This window comes from Ursus arctos, unplaced genomic scaffold (assembly GCF_023065955.2).
Source record: "Ursus arctos isolate Adak ecotype North America unplaced genomic scaffold, UrsArc2.0 scaffold_16, whole genome shotgun sequence".
NCBI lineage: Eukaryota > Metazoa > Chordata > Mammalia > Carnivora > Ursidae > Ursus > Ursus arctos.
The window spans coordinates 3,763,261-3,781,617 of NW_026622830.1; the positions used below are offsets into that span (position 1 = coordinate 3,763,261).

Here is an 18,357-nt window from a genome sequence, read left to right on the forward strand (position 1 = left end):
GGAAACAGCACCTCTCCTGACGGGGGACAGGGCTAAGTGATACTGCAAAAGGGTGGGGGCGGGGTCGGAGGTAATGGTTGTGGCCACCTTTGGAAACAACTTGAATCACATTGTTGTCCCCTTTTTATAGGTGGAGGAGGGCACAGAGAGGGCAAGTAACTCAGCTGAGGTCACCCAGACTCAGGACTCAAAGCCACACAATCTAACTCAGCATCCCCCCCCCCGACCCACCCCTCCCGGAGTTTAAATTCGGACCTGGACACAAGCCACCTGTGTGGCCAGCACAGGTCACCGAGCCCAGCTCCGTGGGGACGGGGGGCCTGCTGTGTCCCCAGCAGCCAGCACTATGGCTGCACTGCAGGCGGACAATGGCGGGTTGGCTGGTCAGGGTCCCCCGGTATAACCCGACAGGAAAGAGTCGGTGTGACACTGAAAGTCACTCCCCGAGTCCCACACCCTGGGACAGGGTGAAGGAAGCACGGAGCCTCGAATGTGCACATCAGTGTGATGTAGCTCTCTGCCCAGCTGACGCGCCCGGCTCCTTCCTGGCATCGGCCGCGGCCTGTCTCCAAAACTCGAGCTCTTCTCCTTCCCCAAACCGCTCTCCTCAACCTTCCCATCTGAGGGCACAGGCCACCCGTGTGGGGGTCACCCGCATTTCCCTCCCTTGCCCCGCACGCCCAGTGTGCATCCTGTGTCTCCCACCTCCACCTACGTCTCCGCATTGCTTCCTCTCAGGTAACAACCTCCACACACACTCGACCCATTTATCCCCTAAGCAGAGGCAGACGGATTCTTCCCAGTCCCAGACCAACGGGTCACCCTCTCACACAACCTTCAATGGCTCCACATTGCTCATAGGATACAGACCACAAGCCTCAGCTCCGCCTGGGCTGGCCCCTGCCCATCTCCCCACCCCACGCACCAGCCCTCTGGCCCACGCTCACACGCATGCCCCCTTCTGCCACGGGGCCACCACCCACGCTGCTCCCTCTGCCTGGAACAGACCCCTTAGAATTCTAGTTCGTTCCTACTTACCTTTCAAATTTCATGCCACTATTTATCTTCAAGACACAGTTCAAAGAGGAAAAAGCAAGGTGGACAACGGGAAAAAGATGATAAGAAAATAATGCAGAGTTGGGGCGCCTGGGTGGCTCAGTCGTTAAGCGTCTGCCTTTGGCTCAGGGCATGATCCCAGGTCCCTGGGATCGAGCCCCATATCGGGCTCCTCCTCTGGGAGCCTGCTTCTTCCTCTCCCACTCCCCCTACTTGTGTTCCCTCTCTCACTGCCTCTCTCTGTCAAATAAATAAATAAAATCTTGAAAGAAAGAAAGAAAGAAAGAAAGAAAGAAAGAAAGAAAGAAAGAAAGAGAAAAGAATGCAGAGAAATTTTCTGAACGCACATACAAAAGCTCATCATGGCTGCCCCTGGGAGGGAGACTGGGAGCACGGGCGAGACCCCGTGTTTGGCACAGCAACGAAGAGTCAGTGCCGGCCAAAGGCGCGCCGGGCACCGGGCACCCGACACGCGGCTTCGCTGAATGCCGACCGTAACCACCTGGGGCGGGTATGACCACCGTGTCCCCATTCCACGGTGGGGAAACTGAGGCCCAGAGAGGAGAAACAGTGGCTAGAACAGACCACAACCCGGCCGATGATGCCAAGCCGGCACGCCCAAGCCTACCGCGTCCCGTCCCCGCCGTCACGGAGTTTTCTCGACACGTGCGTGTACCACTTTCCCGTTTAAAACCTGTTTGTTTGTTTTTAAAGAACGGTATCTGCCATCTCCCATGGAAAACATTTGTTTTCCTTCTCCTGCCTGTATTTCCAGGGTGGGGAGGGCAGATTGTTTTGCACGGCTTACACCTCCCATGTAAACATGCTTCTGAGTGTTTGCTGAAGACCGTTTTGGTCGAAGCTAAGCTGATAAAAATGAGAACACGTGCAGAAGCCCTCCTCAAAATAACTGTAACAACGGGATTGCATATTAGCTCGAGTGTTCTCCGACAGGGTGAGCTCAGGCTCCTCTAGACGGCAGCTCACGGCTTTCAGGAAGGACGCGGGGTCCTGGGACCAAGTAACAGCACCTGGCCCAGAGTGCTCTGGCTGTGTGCACCCTGCTGCCCGTGGGACCCGCGCCCGGCTCAGCCCCCAGGAGAGCTCTGACCCTGCTTGTCCTGCAGCTGGAGGGGCGACAAAGACACAAGGCCTTCCGGTGCTTTCTGAGGCCGCCCCAGCAAACAGGGAGCACCGCCCTCCACAGTCAGGACAGCCCCTGCCCAGACTCGCACCGCCTGGTGGGGACCAGGAGGAGGGTGTGAGCTCCCTGGGGCCCTGCTTTCGCCTTCCCTGGCTGACACTCATGGGCGGGTACCAGCAGGCCAGTTACGGCTGACCTACTGGGCCAAGGTCACGACCTCTCGGAGAGGTAGAACTGTCATTTCTCTGTGCATGAAGGAGGAAACTAAGCCCGGCCTGATGCAGGCAGCTGCCGAGGCCAGCCAGGGGCGACCGGCAGGGCTGGGGTTCGACCCTGCCCAGAAGACCAACGTGTAGACACCGGGTGCTGGCTCCAGCTGTCTGCAGGAAGGATGTGCGCTGGGGCCTGGCCCAGGTCCCTTCCCACCCAAGGCCTTTAAACAAGATGAGGAGAGGGGCGCCTGGGTGGCTCAGTCAGGTGAGCATCCGACTCTTGGCTTCAGCTCAGGTCATGATCTCAGGGTCCTGGGATTGAGCCGGGCATGGGGACTCTGAGCTCAGCAGGGAGTCTGTTTAAGATTCTCTCTCTCTCCCTCTGCCCCTACCCCCCCAGATTATGCGCTCTCTCTCAAATGTTTTTTTTTTAAAGATGAGAAGTTACAGCAGTAACTCAACATGGACACACGCGTACCCATGCACACACACACGTGTGCGAAGACTTCCTCCTCCAATGACTTTTGACAAAAGTCAGCACAAGGAGCTATGTGAACGTTAGCGCCTCAAAGACAGATGGCAAGTTGACCTTAAAAGAGCTGCTGGTGAGTCTCTGACCGTGTGTCTCTCCCCACGACTGCCTCTTCTTTTCAGGAAGGCAGGAGGGAGGAGCACAGGGAGAAGGGGAGAGGAGGTAAGGAGGAAAGATGGAAGGAAGGAGGGGAACACAGGAAGGGAGGGAGAGAAGGGGGAGAAAGAAGTCTGAAACCTCCGGTGATTCTGGGGAGGAGACCCTATTTTGTCCTCTAGGCCTGCCCACCTTCTTCCCACGTTGCGCACAGCACAGACGCCCACCGAGCCGCCAACCTCAGGGCACGGGGGCCGTGCTCAGCATCCCGAGCCCAGGCTCCGCAGGAGAAAGGCCACTGGGAGAAATACATAGAGGGTTTCTAGACCACCCATAGCAGGGAGATGGCCAGCAAATATGGGCTCTCAGATCCCTCATCACAGGAGAGAGAGAGAGAGAACAGGTGGCGCATGGCAGGTGCCCCAACCACACTCCCAGTCCGAGGCTGGGATGGTCCCCAAGCTTCCCAAGGGTGACAGGGACTACACAGTGATGGCCCCACCAATCCCTGGAGTGAGGCCTCATTTCAGGCTTCCCTGCATGAGAAGACAGCAGAATCCCACCACAAGAAACCCCAGGGAGCCACGTCTGTGCACAGTCCGTACAAACACCCCCACAGGGGTCTGCGAGCCCGAGGCACAAGCAGGCTGGAAACCTGGAGCTCTTCACAGGCCCTGAGAACCACCTCTCGGCCTCCCTCTCCCTCACACACGGGCGCACACATGTGCACACACACGTAGACAGGCAGGCTCCTCGCCCCAGGCTCCCTGTTGCTTCTGCCGGTGCAGACAAGCCCCCCACTCTGCCCAGGAGTCCCTGGCACAGGCCCCTGGCCCCTCCTGGGCACCATCCCGTCACCCTCCCCCTCCTCCCCACCCTCCAGTCATTGACCGACTTCAGTCCCTTGAGCCCCCCTCAAGCGCCTTCCCGCCTCCAGGCCTTTGTACAGACCACCTTCTCCACCCAGAAAGTCCTGCCCTTCCCACTTGGGCTGGTTCACTCCAACCCACCTTTTGGCTCTCGACTCAAGTGACACCTTCCCTGAGCTCCCCCAGCCTGGGCAGCCTCCCCCTGGTGGGACTAGTGTTCGCCTGAGGGACAACCCAGCCCCAGCCCACCCCCCATGAGACTACCCCATGGGATGGGGCAATGCCTCTGCTGTCCGTGCTGTCCCTGTCCCTGCCATCACACCTGGCCTGAGAGAAGGCACTCGGTGTGTTGGACAGGAGGGAGGGAGGAGGGGAAGTGGAGGGGAGGCGAGGGGAGTCCCCACTTGCAATCAGCCACCTGGTGTCATCACACGTATGTTCTGTGCCTCTTCTTTCCCAGCCCAGGCTCTCACTCTCTGGGGGGAGAAGCCGTCTAACACCCTCTCTGCAACAACCAGAGTCACACCCCATGAAATGTTTGGTAACTGGGCTCCTGGGTGCCAACGGGAGAGGCGACCTGGGTCCCCTAGCCCAAGAGTCCACCATGAGAGCTACAATGTCAGCTCTGCCCAGGGTCAGGAAAAGGAACCAGAAAAATAAGACGAGAGACTGGAGTCTCTATTTCCCTGAGGGAACAGCTGCTCTGAGCTAATGTCCTCCTGGAATAAACTGTCATTAGTTCATTTTAAAAACCACACAGAGACTAATTATTACCAAATTTGTAGGCTTCTTTTTAGCAATGTGTATCACCAAGAAGTGAGGCTCCGAGTGGCTGCCCTTCACACCTGCTCCTGGAATTTCCGAAAAGGCAAGACCATTCGCCCTGAAGTCCTCATGCCCTGTTGTCGCTGTTCTTTGTTGGGGGATTTTTTTCCCCTCAATTTTACTTTCCTCAAGGGTCCCTGCGAGTAGGAAGAAGGGGCCACAGGGTGTCATTACCATATATTCAAGACAAAGCCAGCGTTCACTGAACGTCCATGCAGAGCAGTACTGTTCTGGAGCTGAGAACAGAACAGTGAACAACACAAATCCTTACAGAAAAAAGGAACCAATACAGTTCCCGGAAAATGGGGAAGAGTTGGGAAAATATTAGAGGAAAGGTGTCGCCAATGTTTGCAGTAACAACCTTAAGGAAAGGCAAGCCCCATTAGATCCCCCAGACGACACAAACGGGCCTGTCCCCCCCCCCCAAGGGGCTGCCCAGATGACCAGAACCGCGAGACGGGCTCTTAGTTTGTTACTAAACGTCCCCTGCTGCTCACCTTTCCCACCAAAACAGTGAGACAAAATAATGCATTATCCCTAAATCTTTCGTTGCTTATATGAAGGCAGAACCAGCTACCCATGAGGACTGGGAGGAGGAAAACACACAAGAGCAGGAGGGCCCGCTGTCCGATGCCTGCTCCTGAGCCCGAGGCCAACCTCCAGCATCATCAGCCCGGCACGCTCACAGCACAACGTCCCAGCTGGGGCTGTGACTCGGCCTTGGGCCTTGCCCTTGACCTGGGCCTGTTACGTCCTAATTTCCCCAGCCCAGCTCCCCAGTTAGGAGGATGGGCACAGGGCCTCCAGAGGAGTGTCCCTGCCATTCCAGCGACCCCGTGAAGCAGCCCCAGGGCCAACCAGAGGCAAGGGTGTGAAGGTGGGAAGGGATGCCTGATTGTCACCGGGCAGTGCTGACCTCAGGCCAGGAAGACCTCTTCTGGCAACATAGTGAGGACACCAGCGGGAGACGTGGGTGTCAGAGCCTCCATGCTGCAAAGGACCAGAGCCCCCCATTGTCACTGGCTAAAATGCTTAGGGGCCACCAAAGGCCTTGGGTGGAAGGTTCTCTGTAGTGATGGGCACTGTGCTAAACGCTTCATAGAAACCAGCCCACCAGACCCCACCACCACCCTTCATGGTAGGCACCTCTACAAGTCATCCTCAGGTGACGGATGGGGAAACTGAGGCTCAGTCATGCAGACCCAGGCAGTCTGACACCAGAGAGTCCATGTACCTGCCAGGCCCCCTCCAGACCTCGTCTGCTGGCCTCCCAGTGTCGGGCTCGCCACGTCAGAGGAGCAGGAGACGCTGACGTGGATCTGACTGAGCCCCTCATCTCTGAGAGCTCAGGAGGTCTAGGAAGGGAAACAAGCCTGCTGTGTGGACTGCACCATGGGCCTGTTCTCCACCCTGCAAGGTATCTACTGTGACCTGCCTGCTCCTTCCATCGAGAGGTGGGGTCTATTTCCCTCTCCTTGGCCTTACACTGCCCCTGTGTCCACTCTCATAGAATTAGGCAGAAATGCAGGCTCTAGACCCGGAGAGGCTCCATGCATTTCTACCATTGCCAAGAGACAACGTTGCTGGGTCCATGGAGGGTGAGGTACACATGGAGAAGAGGCCTGGTTCCTCGACCTGCCAGCCTGCGGACACCTGCTTGCGGACCATGGATCTCAGTAGAGAATGAACTAGACACAACACAGAAGGGGACGAATCTGAGAGGTCTGGTGCTTAGGACATAGGGACCCTGTCATCGTACTTGTGTATGTGGTATTGTCAGTGCGGCTCGTCAAACCGAGAGCTTCCGGGTGGGTGATAAGCCCCCACACCGTGCTCCCTGCACACAGCAGTGTCACTATGTCAGCACAGAAATAATAACCCAAGAGTCACAAGCCCAAGATGATAATAGATAGCATTTCCCCGTCTCCTGAAACCGATAGCCCCTTTGTGACCTTTGTGACTTTGCTGTGTCTGCGTCTCTCCTGTCTCAATGTGTGACCACGGTTACTTTAGTAATGTCTTAAGGCCATCTTCTTCTGTATGTAAATAAACTTGGATTCAAGGAAGATCATATACACGCACTCCCTATGGAGAACCTGTAACCCCCACCATACGTGGAGTCTAACAAGAAAATAAAGAATGTGGGGCAGGGACAGGTGACCCCAGCACAGCAGCACCCAGGTGCTGAGATGGCTCTGATGCTCACGAGTGCTCAGGAGCTTTGCACGAAAGACCCTGCTGACAAATGTGCCAAGGTCAGCAACAACCCGACTCATGTGACTGCAGAAACACAGTCATCCCCGAATTAACATTGCCCGAGACAATGTTTTCCTGCCAAAGGGAAGCAAAAAGATAATTTCTGGCACATCTCTCTGACTTGATTCAAATCCCCTGAGCTGGTGATTACAACAAGGCAAAAATTTTTCTGCACATGGATACAAACTTCCAAGTAGTGGGACCAAAAAAATAAGTAGTAACACAACTCATTAGTAAGAGTATCGAGACAGATGGTAACTTTAACAAAGTGTTACATTTAAAACAACTGCATAACAACGTATAATAAGTATATTTATTAAGCCACGTGGCCACAGTCCTCCACTTGGGTCTTGGCAGGTTCGTTCTGTGACCGTCCACTGATCACCGGCAGTCTACTTGTGCCGTGCCCGTTAGGTAAGGTGCACTGCCAAGCTACCCATCCAGTAACTTGCTTGAACAAACAAGGACATGGCCCCAGCCCATTAAAGAGGAAACCTTCAAGGACTCTGCCGACAGCTGATTCTCTGCCATCACCTTGCCTGACTTTCAATAAATAAATCTCATCCTGGTGGCCATTCTGGTTAAATGAACTGGGAAATGGTAGAGTCTGTCTGCGTCTGTGTGTTTATATAACTACAGATACATAGATGTCCATCAGATGGATTGCCTGAGCCAGGAAAGGGAGGAAACACTAGAACCTATTCCATCTAAGAGACTGAAGCCCTTCAGGTAAGACGTATAAAGGGGTCAGCAGAGAATGAGCAGGGCTGACCGAGTGGGCGGGGCAGAGAGTGGCTGGAATGGACCTGGGTGAGGTAGAGGGTGGGCGGGACCGGACAGGGTGGGTGGGGCAGAGTGGGCGGGGCAGGGAGCGGCTCAGATGGACAGGGATGAGTGGGGCCGGGAGTGAGTGGTGGGGGGAAGTGGGCGGGGCAGGAAGTGGTCTGGGCAGGTGGGTGGGTGGGGCATCAAACTCCCTGGATTCAAGTTCCTCCCCCCAGCCACCTCTTCCTGCAAATGTGCCCACGGTGGGGCACTCGGCCTCCCCAGCCCCCCAGTGCTACCTCAAGGGTTTAGAGGAAGATGAAACAGAAGGAAGCCTGGTGGCCCCGCCTGGAACAGAGTTGACAACATGCACATTTTCACTGCAGCTATCAATAATTTACCAGACTGTCAGCTCCGTGAAGGCCAGTGACCTTGTCAGTCTTGTACCCGGGATAAATATAATCAAATAAAATTTGGGTGGACATAATGTTCAGGCTTAGATCACACATCTTAGTCCAACCTTTAATTTCTCAATGAAGAAATGTCATGAAACATAATAATTGCTTCAGCCTTCTGGAGATTCCTTCTCCATAATTTTCAAAGGGCAGCCTGCAGGCCACATGCAGCCCCAGATGCTTGGTTTGGGTTGGGGTTTTGTTTGTTTTTAGGTTGCCATGGCAGAGGCTGCAGCTGATTACCTACAGCCAGGCTGACTCTCCCCTTCTTTACCTGCTCTTGTGAGAGGCAGCCATGCACCTCTCCAAAACAACCAACCAAACACCCAGCACACAAAACCCCACATTTCCCAGCCCCCCAGCACCTGCCAAGGAGGCCAGCGGATGTCCCTGGTAGGGCTCCCAGGAAAGCAGGGTCGTGACTCAGCAGGTGGACACCCCTCAACCTGTCACCATCCCCTTCTTTGTGCCCAGAAGGTGTATCTGCTGATAGAGATGCAACAACCACCCCGGAACCAGTAGCTCGCAAGAAAGTCACAGAGCCTTCGACCCTGCCACCAGGAAGCGGGTGTGCTGTCTGCACTTCCACAAAAGAAAACCCGGATCTTATTTTAGCCAGTGCTAGTTAGCTTTCCTAGTACGTGACACCAAACCAATCCCTAATCATAAACTTGACAATATCTCATAATCACATTTCACATACAAATCTGGATGTCCAGCCTCCAGATATAAATAGGGTTATCTGGCAGCCCTGGACCTGTGCTCCCACATGGCCCTAACGGGCTCTGTGTGAGCAGTCCACTCCCTGACTCGCCGGCTGGCCAGGGTGCGGCTCCTGTAGACCCTTCGGCTCAGGCCCCACGTGAAACGATTTTATAGGACATAGACTAGCTCCCACCTCGCAAATGCAAAAGAATAAGTCCCAAATCCTCTGATATCCGTTGGTTATATTCACACTTTCTCCTTTCGTCTCTCTCCCTGTGACATTTTATGTCCACCCCATAAATGACTGTCTGGTTGAAGCACCAATGGGGGGTCCAGAACATTCCCTCCTTTCACAGCCCCATGGGCAGCTGCAGCTGGTGTGACCACGCCACAGCCCTAAGTGTTACAATGGCTCAGCTGTGTCCTTCTAGAAGGTGTCCTTCCCTGAAAGGGCCCGTCAGGCAAACTCACAAAAGTGAAACCCCCTCCCCCCAAATACACATTCAGATCTTATTTCAAGACCACCAAGATGCTGTCCCAGAATTATAGCACCAGAGTCGGTAACTTGGAGAAGGTGAGGGGACTCTGGGTGGCCTGCAGTCTGGGAAGGGAGCAGGCAGACAGCTAGGGAGCAGCATCTGAGGAGGAGGCTCTGGGGCTGGACAGGGAGGGAGCAGCGTCTGAGGAGGAGGCTCTGGGGCTGCACGGGGAGGAAGCTGTGGAGGTAGGAAAGGCCCTAGAAGAACAGTGATTCTGGGAAAGGGCAGATGAGGTCTGGAGCTAACGGCTGGGTGGAAAGAGACTGCTAGAGCCAGCCCACCCACACAAGGCCATCCCTGCAGCAAACATGCAGGTAGACCGGAGTCTGACTCAGAACCAGGACCTCCTCATCACCGTGCCCTGAGAATGGACCCTGATGCACTGCGGGGCCCTGAGTCCTGACGAGCCCTGCGGGCTCAATACAGGCTTACCCACATTCACACGTGGAGGAAATGAAGTGCAGAGAGCCAGCAGCTTAGCCTCGACATGGACCCCGTTATAGGAGGGGCTGCTAAGGGCCCCGGGAGCTGTCCCTCCCATGCCTTCCCACTCTCTTCACAGGGTTCTCTGCCTCCTGAGTTTATTCACAGAAGATGGAATGATCTAGAGGTGGTCAGGGGATGTCTGAGGGGACCTCTGGCTCCTCGAAGCTGTGAAACCAATGAAAATGACCAGTGTCTCAAAATTTACTCATGGTTACAGACAAGAGCTCAGTCAGCCTCACCTGCCGGGAGTTAGGGACACTTCCACTATGTGACAGGAAGGAAATGATGTTCAGAGAGGTGAGGTGACTTGCCCAAAGTCACTTCACCTGTGTGTGGCAGAACCAGGACTTGGACCCATCCATCCAGCTCCAGACAAAGTATATTTGCAGATCACTGTTCCCTTAACCATTCAGAGAGCCATCCGGCAAGAAGCAAACATGGCATGTTTTAGTTCCTCTGGGGAAGCTCACTGAGTTGAAATAAATGAATTTTGTGTGGATATGAAATGGTCTCTGTTTGGACATCCTGCCCTTAACAACATGAGGAGATCAGACTGAAGAAGGCCAAGGGTCTCTCTAGCAGGACAGCTCTGGACCGTGACAATCCCACGCTGGTGTGCTCATTCAATCAACAAACACTCCCCAGGAAACAGCCAGGTGTGGCATAACCAGGACAGTGGACAAGGCCCAGCCCTCAGGGGGCTTGCAGTCCAGAGCAGTGCTGCCCAACACTGTGGGATGGAATGTTCTAGATCCACACTATCCAATATGGCAGCCACCAGCCACATGTGGCTATTGAGTTCTTAAAATGTGGTCAGTGCAACTGAGGAAAGGAAATTTTGATTTTAATTTATTTAACTCAGATTTAAATGGCTACAGATCGCTGGTTACGGTCCTGGACAGTGTTGTCTAGAGGGAGAGACATAATAAACTAGGCTGTCACATAAATAAGTGAGATCATTTCAAAGAGTCACAGAGAAAAGGCAATTGGCAAAAGATCAAGAGGGGCGCAGAGTGGAGAGGGGGAAAGCCGGGACCCTGAAGTTGGTGGCTGACCTTCGACGAAACCCTCCCTGCTCATGGCATTCTGCGTGGCATTTGGGTGAGAAGGGGGCAGGGAACAGAAATTTCAGAAGTATCCAATCGTTCTCTGTTCAGTGCTTTTATCGTCAGAAAAAGAACTCAAGTTTTTAAACTCCGTATCTTTTCAAAGCAGCCAGCTTTTATTTCTAATAAGCCCAAAGAAGCAGACGAGGTAATTACCGCATAGCTCTGCTGCTAATTAAGCCACGCGGACACTCTGCCAGGGGCCACAGGGACATCGCCGGGACTTGGGACCCGGGAGCAGAGCGTCGGAGCCGAGGAGGATGCAGAAGGGCAGAAACGGGGTGCGTCTCCCTCATCACCACCAGGCCGCTGGGCTGCAGACCAGACCCGGCTTACACTTTGGAAAATTCCCTGCCCTGCCTCGCGGGACCAGGCAGGGGGACGGGACGAGAAGACCTGGGACTCAGTGCCCAGGGGCCAATGACAGGGAAAGGGAAGCAGCAAGAGTGCTCCCCCGGGGAGGAAGGGGAATGTGTCCCTGGGTCAGTCTGCAGCTCAGGAGGACACAGGGTGCTCTGAGACACTCCTCTCCCTCCAGAAGTGGGTGTGCCCCTGCAGAAGAGTGCAGCTGCTGGCCCCCAGCCACCCTCAGACTGTGCCTGAGCGGCTCTTCCCGGGGCCTGGTCCAGCTGGCCAGCCACAGGCCTTGTCAGCTAAGACCCTGTGTCTGGTGCCTACATCCGGTCATTTCACAAGTGCTCACTAGAGCCTCCTGCATGTGAGGTCCGTGCTGGGCTCCGGGCCGAGAGGGGCACACGCCACATGGATGACAGACCCCAAGATCCCAGGCAGAGATGAACCATGAGAGAATCAAGCTGAGGGCCAGGAACGGGGCTGGTTGGGGCAGGGTATCTACTTAATCTAACCGGGGGGACAAAGAGGGCATTCTGAGGAGGTGACATCAGCCCGAGACCTGCAGGATGGGAAGGGGACAGCGGGACACAGAGGTCTAGAGCTCAGGAGTCAGGTCAGGGCAGGGTCCCCCCACACACTCACATGGGAACACGCACACACGGAAACTGTCAGCAGAGAGACTGAGGCCATGGCTGAGCGCTAGACTCAGGGATTCCCCAGGTGAACTCACCTGAGCTGTTTTGCCCCCAGAGGACACCTGGCGATGTCTGAAGACATTTTTGGGTACCATAACTAGGGGTTGGGGAGCTACCGTCATCTAGAAGATAGAGGCCAGGAATGCTGCTGACTATTCTACCCACAGTGCCCAGGACGGCCCCTACCCCAGACAGGAACCGGCCCCAAGTGTCCGCAGTGCCACGCCTGAGAAAGCCTGTCCTCAGTCAAAGGTCCCCCACCTGGTTGGCCCTCCAGAGCAGAATCTTTACAAAGGAAAATGGCCAGGCCCCACAGAAGCATTTTATTTATTTATTTATTTTAAAGATTTTATTTTATTTGACAGAGAGAGACAGCCAGCGAGAGAGGGAACACAAGCAGGGGGAGTGGGAGAGGAAGAAGCAGGCTCATAGCGGAGGAGCCTGATGTGGGGCTCGATCCCATAACGCCAGGATCACGCCCTGAGCCGAAGGCAGACGCCCAACGACTGTGCCACCCAGGCGCCCCCCACAGAAGCATTTAAAAGGTGGTCCCAGTTAACTCTCAGCCCAGTATCTGGTCCTGCACTGGGGAACCCCTGAGGGGCAGAGAGTAGAGAAAGAAGGCAGCCAAGGGCCTGCAGGGACCCCAGTGTGCCCTGCTGGGAAGAAGGGAAGGAGGTGGGTAAGCAGGGAGCCTGAGAGCGAAAAGCAGCAGACTCCAAGGGAAGAGAGGGTCAGAAAGAGGGACAAGGGATGGGGCAAGGACAGTCAGGGGACAAGACAGAGAAGGCTGAGGAGGTGGTCCAGGTTGGACAAGGAGGAGGTCACAGGGCGCCTTCTCTGTGTGGGATCATACCAACCCAGATGCCTGGGGCAGAGGGGCTGAAAGAAGCCTAAGGGCAAACAAAAGTCCCTGTGAGTAGGAACTCCTCAGAAGGAGGAAAGGTCATGGGTGTGCTGCCTTCCCTGTTTAAAGCTCAATTTGGGGAGAAGGCCTAGCCATGCCTGTGGGTATAGAGTAGAGATTTACGGAGAGGAGCCTGTCAAGGGTGCAGACGGAATCATTAACGCAGCGATGATGCGGAGAGAGTGGAAGGACAGGCCCTCAGGGAGCACCGTTCATCCCGCCACGCAGTCCATGGCCACAGACGCGGCCACTGAGAGATTTAATGCACTAATAAGGCCACAAAAAGCTGCTCAAGCTCACCAGCAATCAAGGAGCCACAAATTAACAGAATGAGCCACCATTTGTCACTCTTGTGCGGGGGAAAAGGAGATTGATGATCTCAGACGTTGGCAAGCCATCAGAGAAAGGGCACTCTCAGACATTCTGGAAAGAATGTCAATTGGTACATTTTCCAGGGTGCAGTATCATAAAAAGAAAATGTGGGTCCCCTGTGACCCAGACATCCCATAAGATGGGACACGCCCTACCGGACATTTACACGGGAGCACGAGGAGGCTTTGCCCGGTAACCACAGCCAGGCGGACCGTGATGGGTGAAAACTAGAAACAACACAAATAGGCACGCTGAAAAATATATTCCTTGGCATACTATGCAGGTATTAAGAGAGGGAGATGGAAATAGATCACGTGACAAGACCTCCAAGACCCAGTGTGGAGTAGAAACACAAGGTGAAGAACCTTATATACAGTGTTTTCTTACAGCCTTTTTCCAAGACCATGCAGCCATAAACCTATAGGAAAGGTCCAGAGGATCTCCTCTAAACTCATCACAGTGGTAACCTCTGAAGAGAGGGATTGTTTACTTTCCTGAGAATGTTCCGAGTTTTTATTAAGAGAATACTGATGCATGAAAAATGCATTTGGGGGGCACCTGGATGGCTCAGTTGGTTAAGTGTCCAACTCTTGATCTCAGCTCATGTCTTGATCTCAGGGTCGTGAGTTCAAGCCCCACGTTGAGCTCCATGCTTGGCATGGAGCCTACTTAAAAAAAAAAAAATGCATTTGGGGGATTGAGGATAAATGCAACCTTGGGCTGTTTTATAAAAACCTAGAATCCAGATAAAAGGAGGCCACTCTTCTCCTTGACTTTGTGCTGGGTTATTCTGCAGCTGGTGCGCTAGCTTCAACTTCCAGGAGTAGGTCTTTAGAGCAGCAGGAGAACCAATGAAGAGGTCCTGAAGGGAGGGCAAGATGAGGGCTGGGACTTTTCAGCCCTAGTGAAGAAAAGACGCAGATCGGTGTGATAACTGCCCTCAAAAGCAAGCTCTCTGAAACCCCCAGCAGCACGTACCATGAGACGATCCCACCAGGACTAATGGGCTGCAGCCTCCAATGAGCCATCTGAGGAATTTTTAAGTAAGTCTGTCCAAAGAAAAGCATGCCCCGCACCAGGAAGAAGTGAGTCCCCCATCAAAAGAGGTATGCAAGCATGCCAAGCCAACCAGGCAAGGTAGTTATAGAAAATTCTCCCCCAGTCCACTGTTCCTGCTTCAAGCTCCGGGCTGCTTCCAACTGGAAGATTCTGATCCTCTTTCTGCCAGAACTCCTCTGCTTAACACAATCCATAAATACTTAATTGCTTGATATCTTTAGCAAGGTTCTACCCTTACAGAATTATACATCCTGTAGACTCTTCACCTCAGACATCTGCTCTCAGGGTCTCATTTTGACCATCTGAGCCAGAGACTAACTCAGGCATTTGCCCTCCCACGGCATCATGTCACCACCCAAGCCCTTCCACCTCTCCCTGGTGGACTGGCACCAGCCACCTGCCGAGCCCTCTGTTCCACCCACGGAGGCATCAACTCACAGACAGCCAAAAAGCTAAATCCTCCATAATTTCCGTTTCAAGTTTGCTTCCTTTTACTGCCAGGGAGACAAAAGGAGCTGGGAAGGGTTCTCTCGTGACGAGCCACTCAACTTCCATAATTGGAACAATCATGGGTGAGCATCCCCAACACAGAGAAAACCAATCCATCATGGAGTGCTGAAGGCTTAATCCCCAATTCCTAGTAAAAGGATTAATTAAAGCCTTAAGGGCCGGCTTATGGCAGGCTCTGCTTGAAACTCCAAGGAAATTAACTTGCCCTCCCAGATGTAGAAAAGCCAGGGATTTCCTCGGCTGGTACCTTAGTCTGACCAAATGACACAGTGTCAATAGTCCTAACAAAGAAATCTTACAAGCCTTGCATGGGTTTATTGTTTAAAATTTCAAATTGGGCCCTGGTGCCCAAAGAGCTGCCTTTAATAGGTCCCTCTTTGTAGTTGGAGAGTAAAGCTCCTATGTGTTCCAGTCAAGTGAAGGAATCCCTCCCCACAAAGCCTGCGTTCACCCGGGCCCCAGGGATTATCTTGATTTTGATGCCCACCATTTAACGTGATCAAGTCCCCATCTGGGGCCAGTGCATTTAGAGAGAATAAGTCTTCTAAGGAAGGTAAGGGCAACTTATTGTCAAAACATCATCTATGAGGGGATTGTGCTTCTCTAAGATAGGAAATTGAGTCCAGTGGCTTGATACCAAAACACCAGCTTTGATTCTTTTTTTGAACCCCACATTTCAGAAGCTCAGACTTCTCTCTGTGAAGTGAAAATTGCCTTCTGGTGGAGAAAGGTTTTAATGATCACTTTGCTTCCTGCGTCTCCATGGTGACAGGCCCCGCGCAGCCCACCCCCCTCCTGCTTTATTAGGCCTTTCTTCCTCTCTGGAAAGTAATCAATCAAGCCCTATAGACGCCTTTGTAACCGGATTTATCACCTGAACAATCAACGCTGCGGCGGGGGCGGGGGAGTGGACAAAGTCCATATAATTCAATGAAACCTGCTCGGTCCTGGCGCACGCCCTTCACCTCCCTGCCGGCAGCTCCGCCGGGCACACCTGTCCCGAGAGGCGGGCGGGCGGGAGCGCCCAGGTGCGCCAGGCCCCGCCAGAGTTGGGCGTCCAGCCGAAGCCCCTGTGCGCGGCGGCCGCGGGAGCGCTGCCCTGACCGGGCGGGGACGCCCAAGCCGGAGCCGCCGGGGCCCCGGGGAGGGAGGCAGAGCTCGGAGCCACCACTGGCGGAGGCGGCCACAGGTCTGACTCTCTTCCCCCAACTGGTCAGCACCCAAGGCAGGGGAGCCCCTCGGAGGGGACCGCGGAGCCCACAAGCCTGCAAGGAGGGCCGATGCGGAGCGCCCAGCTCTGCCCGGGGAATCGGTTCTTTTCCGGACAAAGGGCTCCGCGGCGCCCCGGCCGCGTTCCTGGGGACGCGAACTGCGGAGCCCGAGCGCCCCAGTCCTGGCGCGGCTTCCCGATTGCAGAGCGCGGCGCGGAGCGGCGCTGGGGACGAACCCAGCGCCACCTACCCCCGGCCTGCCCACCTGCCCGGCCGCCCTCGCCCGGCCCCGTTACCTGGGTTCTCCCCGGCGTCGGCGGAGGAGGTGGCCGAGGAGTCCGTGAGAACGCTGGGGTCACTCTGCGAGCGGCCCCGCGACACGAGGCAGCCGCTCCCGTCCTCGGACGCGGCCATGGGCCTGGCCGGCGCGGGGGCAAGTTGGTGGAATCAGAGCATCCGAGGCGGCCAAGGTCACAGGCGAGGGGGCTGGAGGGGGCGTCTTTTTAAAAAGGAAAATCAAAAAGGACAGGGAAAGGGAAGGAGCCTGGGGACAACGCCAGGCTGGCTTCAGGGCGGTGAGACAATGGCCTCGCGGCTGCAACCAGGCGCATCCCGGCGCGCGGCCTCGCTCTGCTATTTATTCGTGTTTATTCCCATTCTTCGGTCTATATTCCAGGAAAAAAAAAAAGTTGAACCAGGAAATAAAAACTTTTTCTTGTCAGTGTTTATTGCGTGCTTGGGGCAGGGGGTGATGTCCAGGAATTTCTGGGGGCGCTCCCTCCCCCCACCCCACCCCCCCACCCCCCCGGAAAAAAAAAAGGGAAAAAGGAAAATCTTTGCTCTTGCAATTGCTTTAATCTGAAAGCTGTTCTTGGAGCATCTGTTGGAAAACATTAGGATTCTCCCATCATGCCGCGCGAGAGGAGCATGACGTCACGAGAGAGGGGAGTGAGAGCCAGCGTGGTGATGGGGAGGGGTCTCAAATACCTGGGTTGCCTGCTGCCTGCCCAAGGGAGGTGGGGGGCCCCGATCATGAGTTATGAACTGCCCACCCCCCACCCCAGCAGAGCTCTAGAAACAAGAATGCTTCCACTCCCACTTCCTCCCCTCCCCAGCGGGAGGGGAGGAGACCCTGAGGGTGCCTCCCTTGGAGGCAGGGCCTAATCTCCCCAGCGGCTTCAGGCAGCTAGCTGGTCTCCCTGGCCCTCCCTCTCTTAGGGATGCGGAGGCCAGTAGGTCCTGCTGCCCAGACTCCACCATGGTGGACGGGGGTGCCCTCCAGAGCTTTAGCCCTGCAACCTTAACCCCTTCTCCACTGCCCACCCCTGCTTCCTCCAGGCCCTCAGCCCCCTGCCTGGGAGGAGACAGGCAGGAGAGGCCCCTGCTGCCTTCCAGGGATGCTTCCCCCAGACGCCTTGATGGAGTTGATGGGCCAGGCAGTGAAGGCGACACCCCCTAGGGCTGCCACTTACAGAGGTGCCCTCCAAAGTGCTAATGAGCAATTCTCACCATTCCAGATAGTGACGTGGGGGGAGCACAGGGAACTCCAGTGTCTCCAGCTAAGGCCTGGGGGCAGGAAGGGTAATGAAAAGAGGAAAGCCCAGTGAAGGTGCAGGGAAGGATGGGGTTGGCACAGAGCCAGGCCTCGGAAGGTGCCCAGAGGAGGGGGCATTTCACCAGACGCCCAGATGGCTGGGCCCCAGGGACACTGAGGGAGGCTGCTCCCACCTAAGACTTGCTGTGTGCAGAGGCAGAGTGCAGAAGCTACAACGCTGTGATCCAGTCTCAGCCCCTCAGACAGCTCCAGGGGGCAGGCCCACTCCACGGAGTAAGCTGAGATCAGAGGAGGAGCTTGCCAGGGGGTCCCACAGCTGGCCACAGCAGCACAGGAACTGGGACCTTCTGGGAGCTGTTTCTCCAGATTTGGTCAGCCCCTAAAGCAGGGCTGGGGTGCAGGGGGAACACCCTGGCAATGTTGGGTGAACCCCAATGAAGGGCCAAGGACAGAACCGAGAAGTGGGGAAATATCGTGGATGTTCGCTCCACACAGGGCTTTGGGCTGTCAGCAGCAGTCGCCACCAGAGAAGCACGCATGCGTGCATTCTTTCACTCATTCATTCATTCATTCATTCATTCCAGTAATCCAGAGTCTAGTGCATGCTGGGTACCCCATCAGGCGTCACGAATCCAACAGTGAACAAAT

General features: G+C 55.0%; 1 protein-coding gene across 1 annotated transcript in view; it reads right to left on the minus strand.

Annotated features, from left to right (window-relative positions):
• PHACTR3 (phosphatase and actin regulator 3) overlaps positions 1-16,568 on the minus strand; it is a 210,027-nt gene extending 193,459 nt beyond the window's left edge. The window contains exon 1 of the mRNA XM_026503833.4: positions 16,451-16,568. Coding sequence (XP_026359618.2) covers positions 16,451-16,568 — 118 coding nt within the window. The remainder of the gene's footprint in view (positions 1-16,450) is intronic.
• Positions 16,569-18,357: the final 1,789 nt, after the last annotated feature.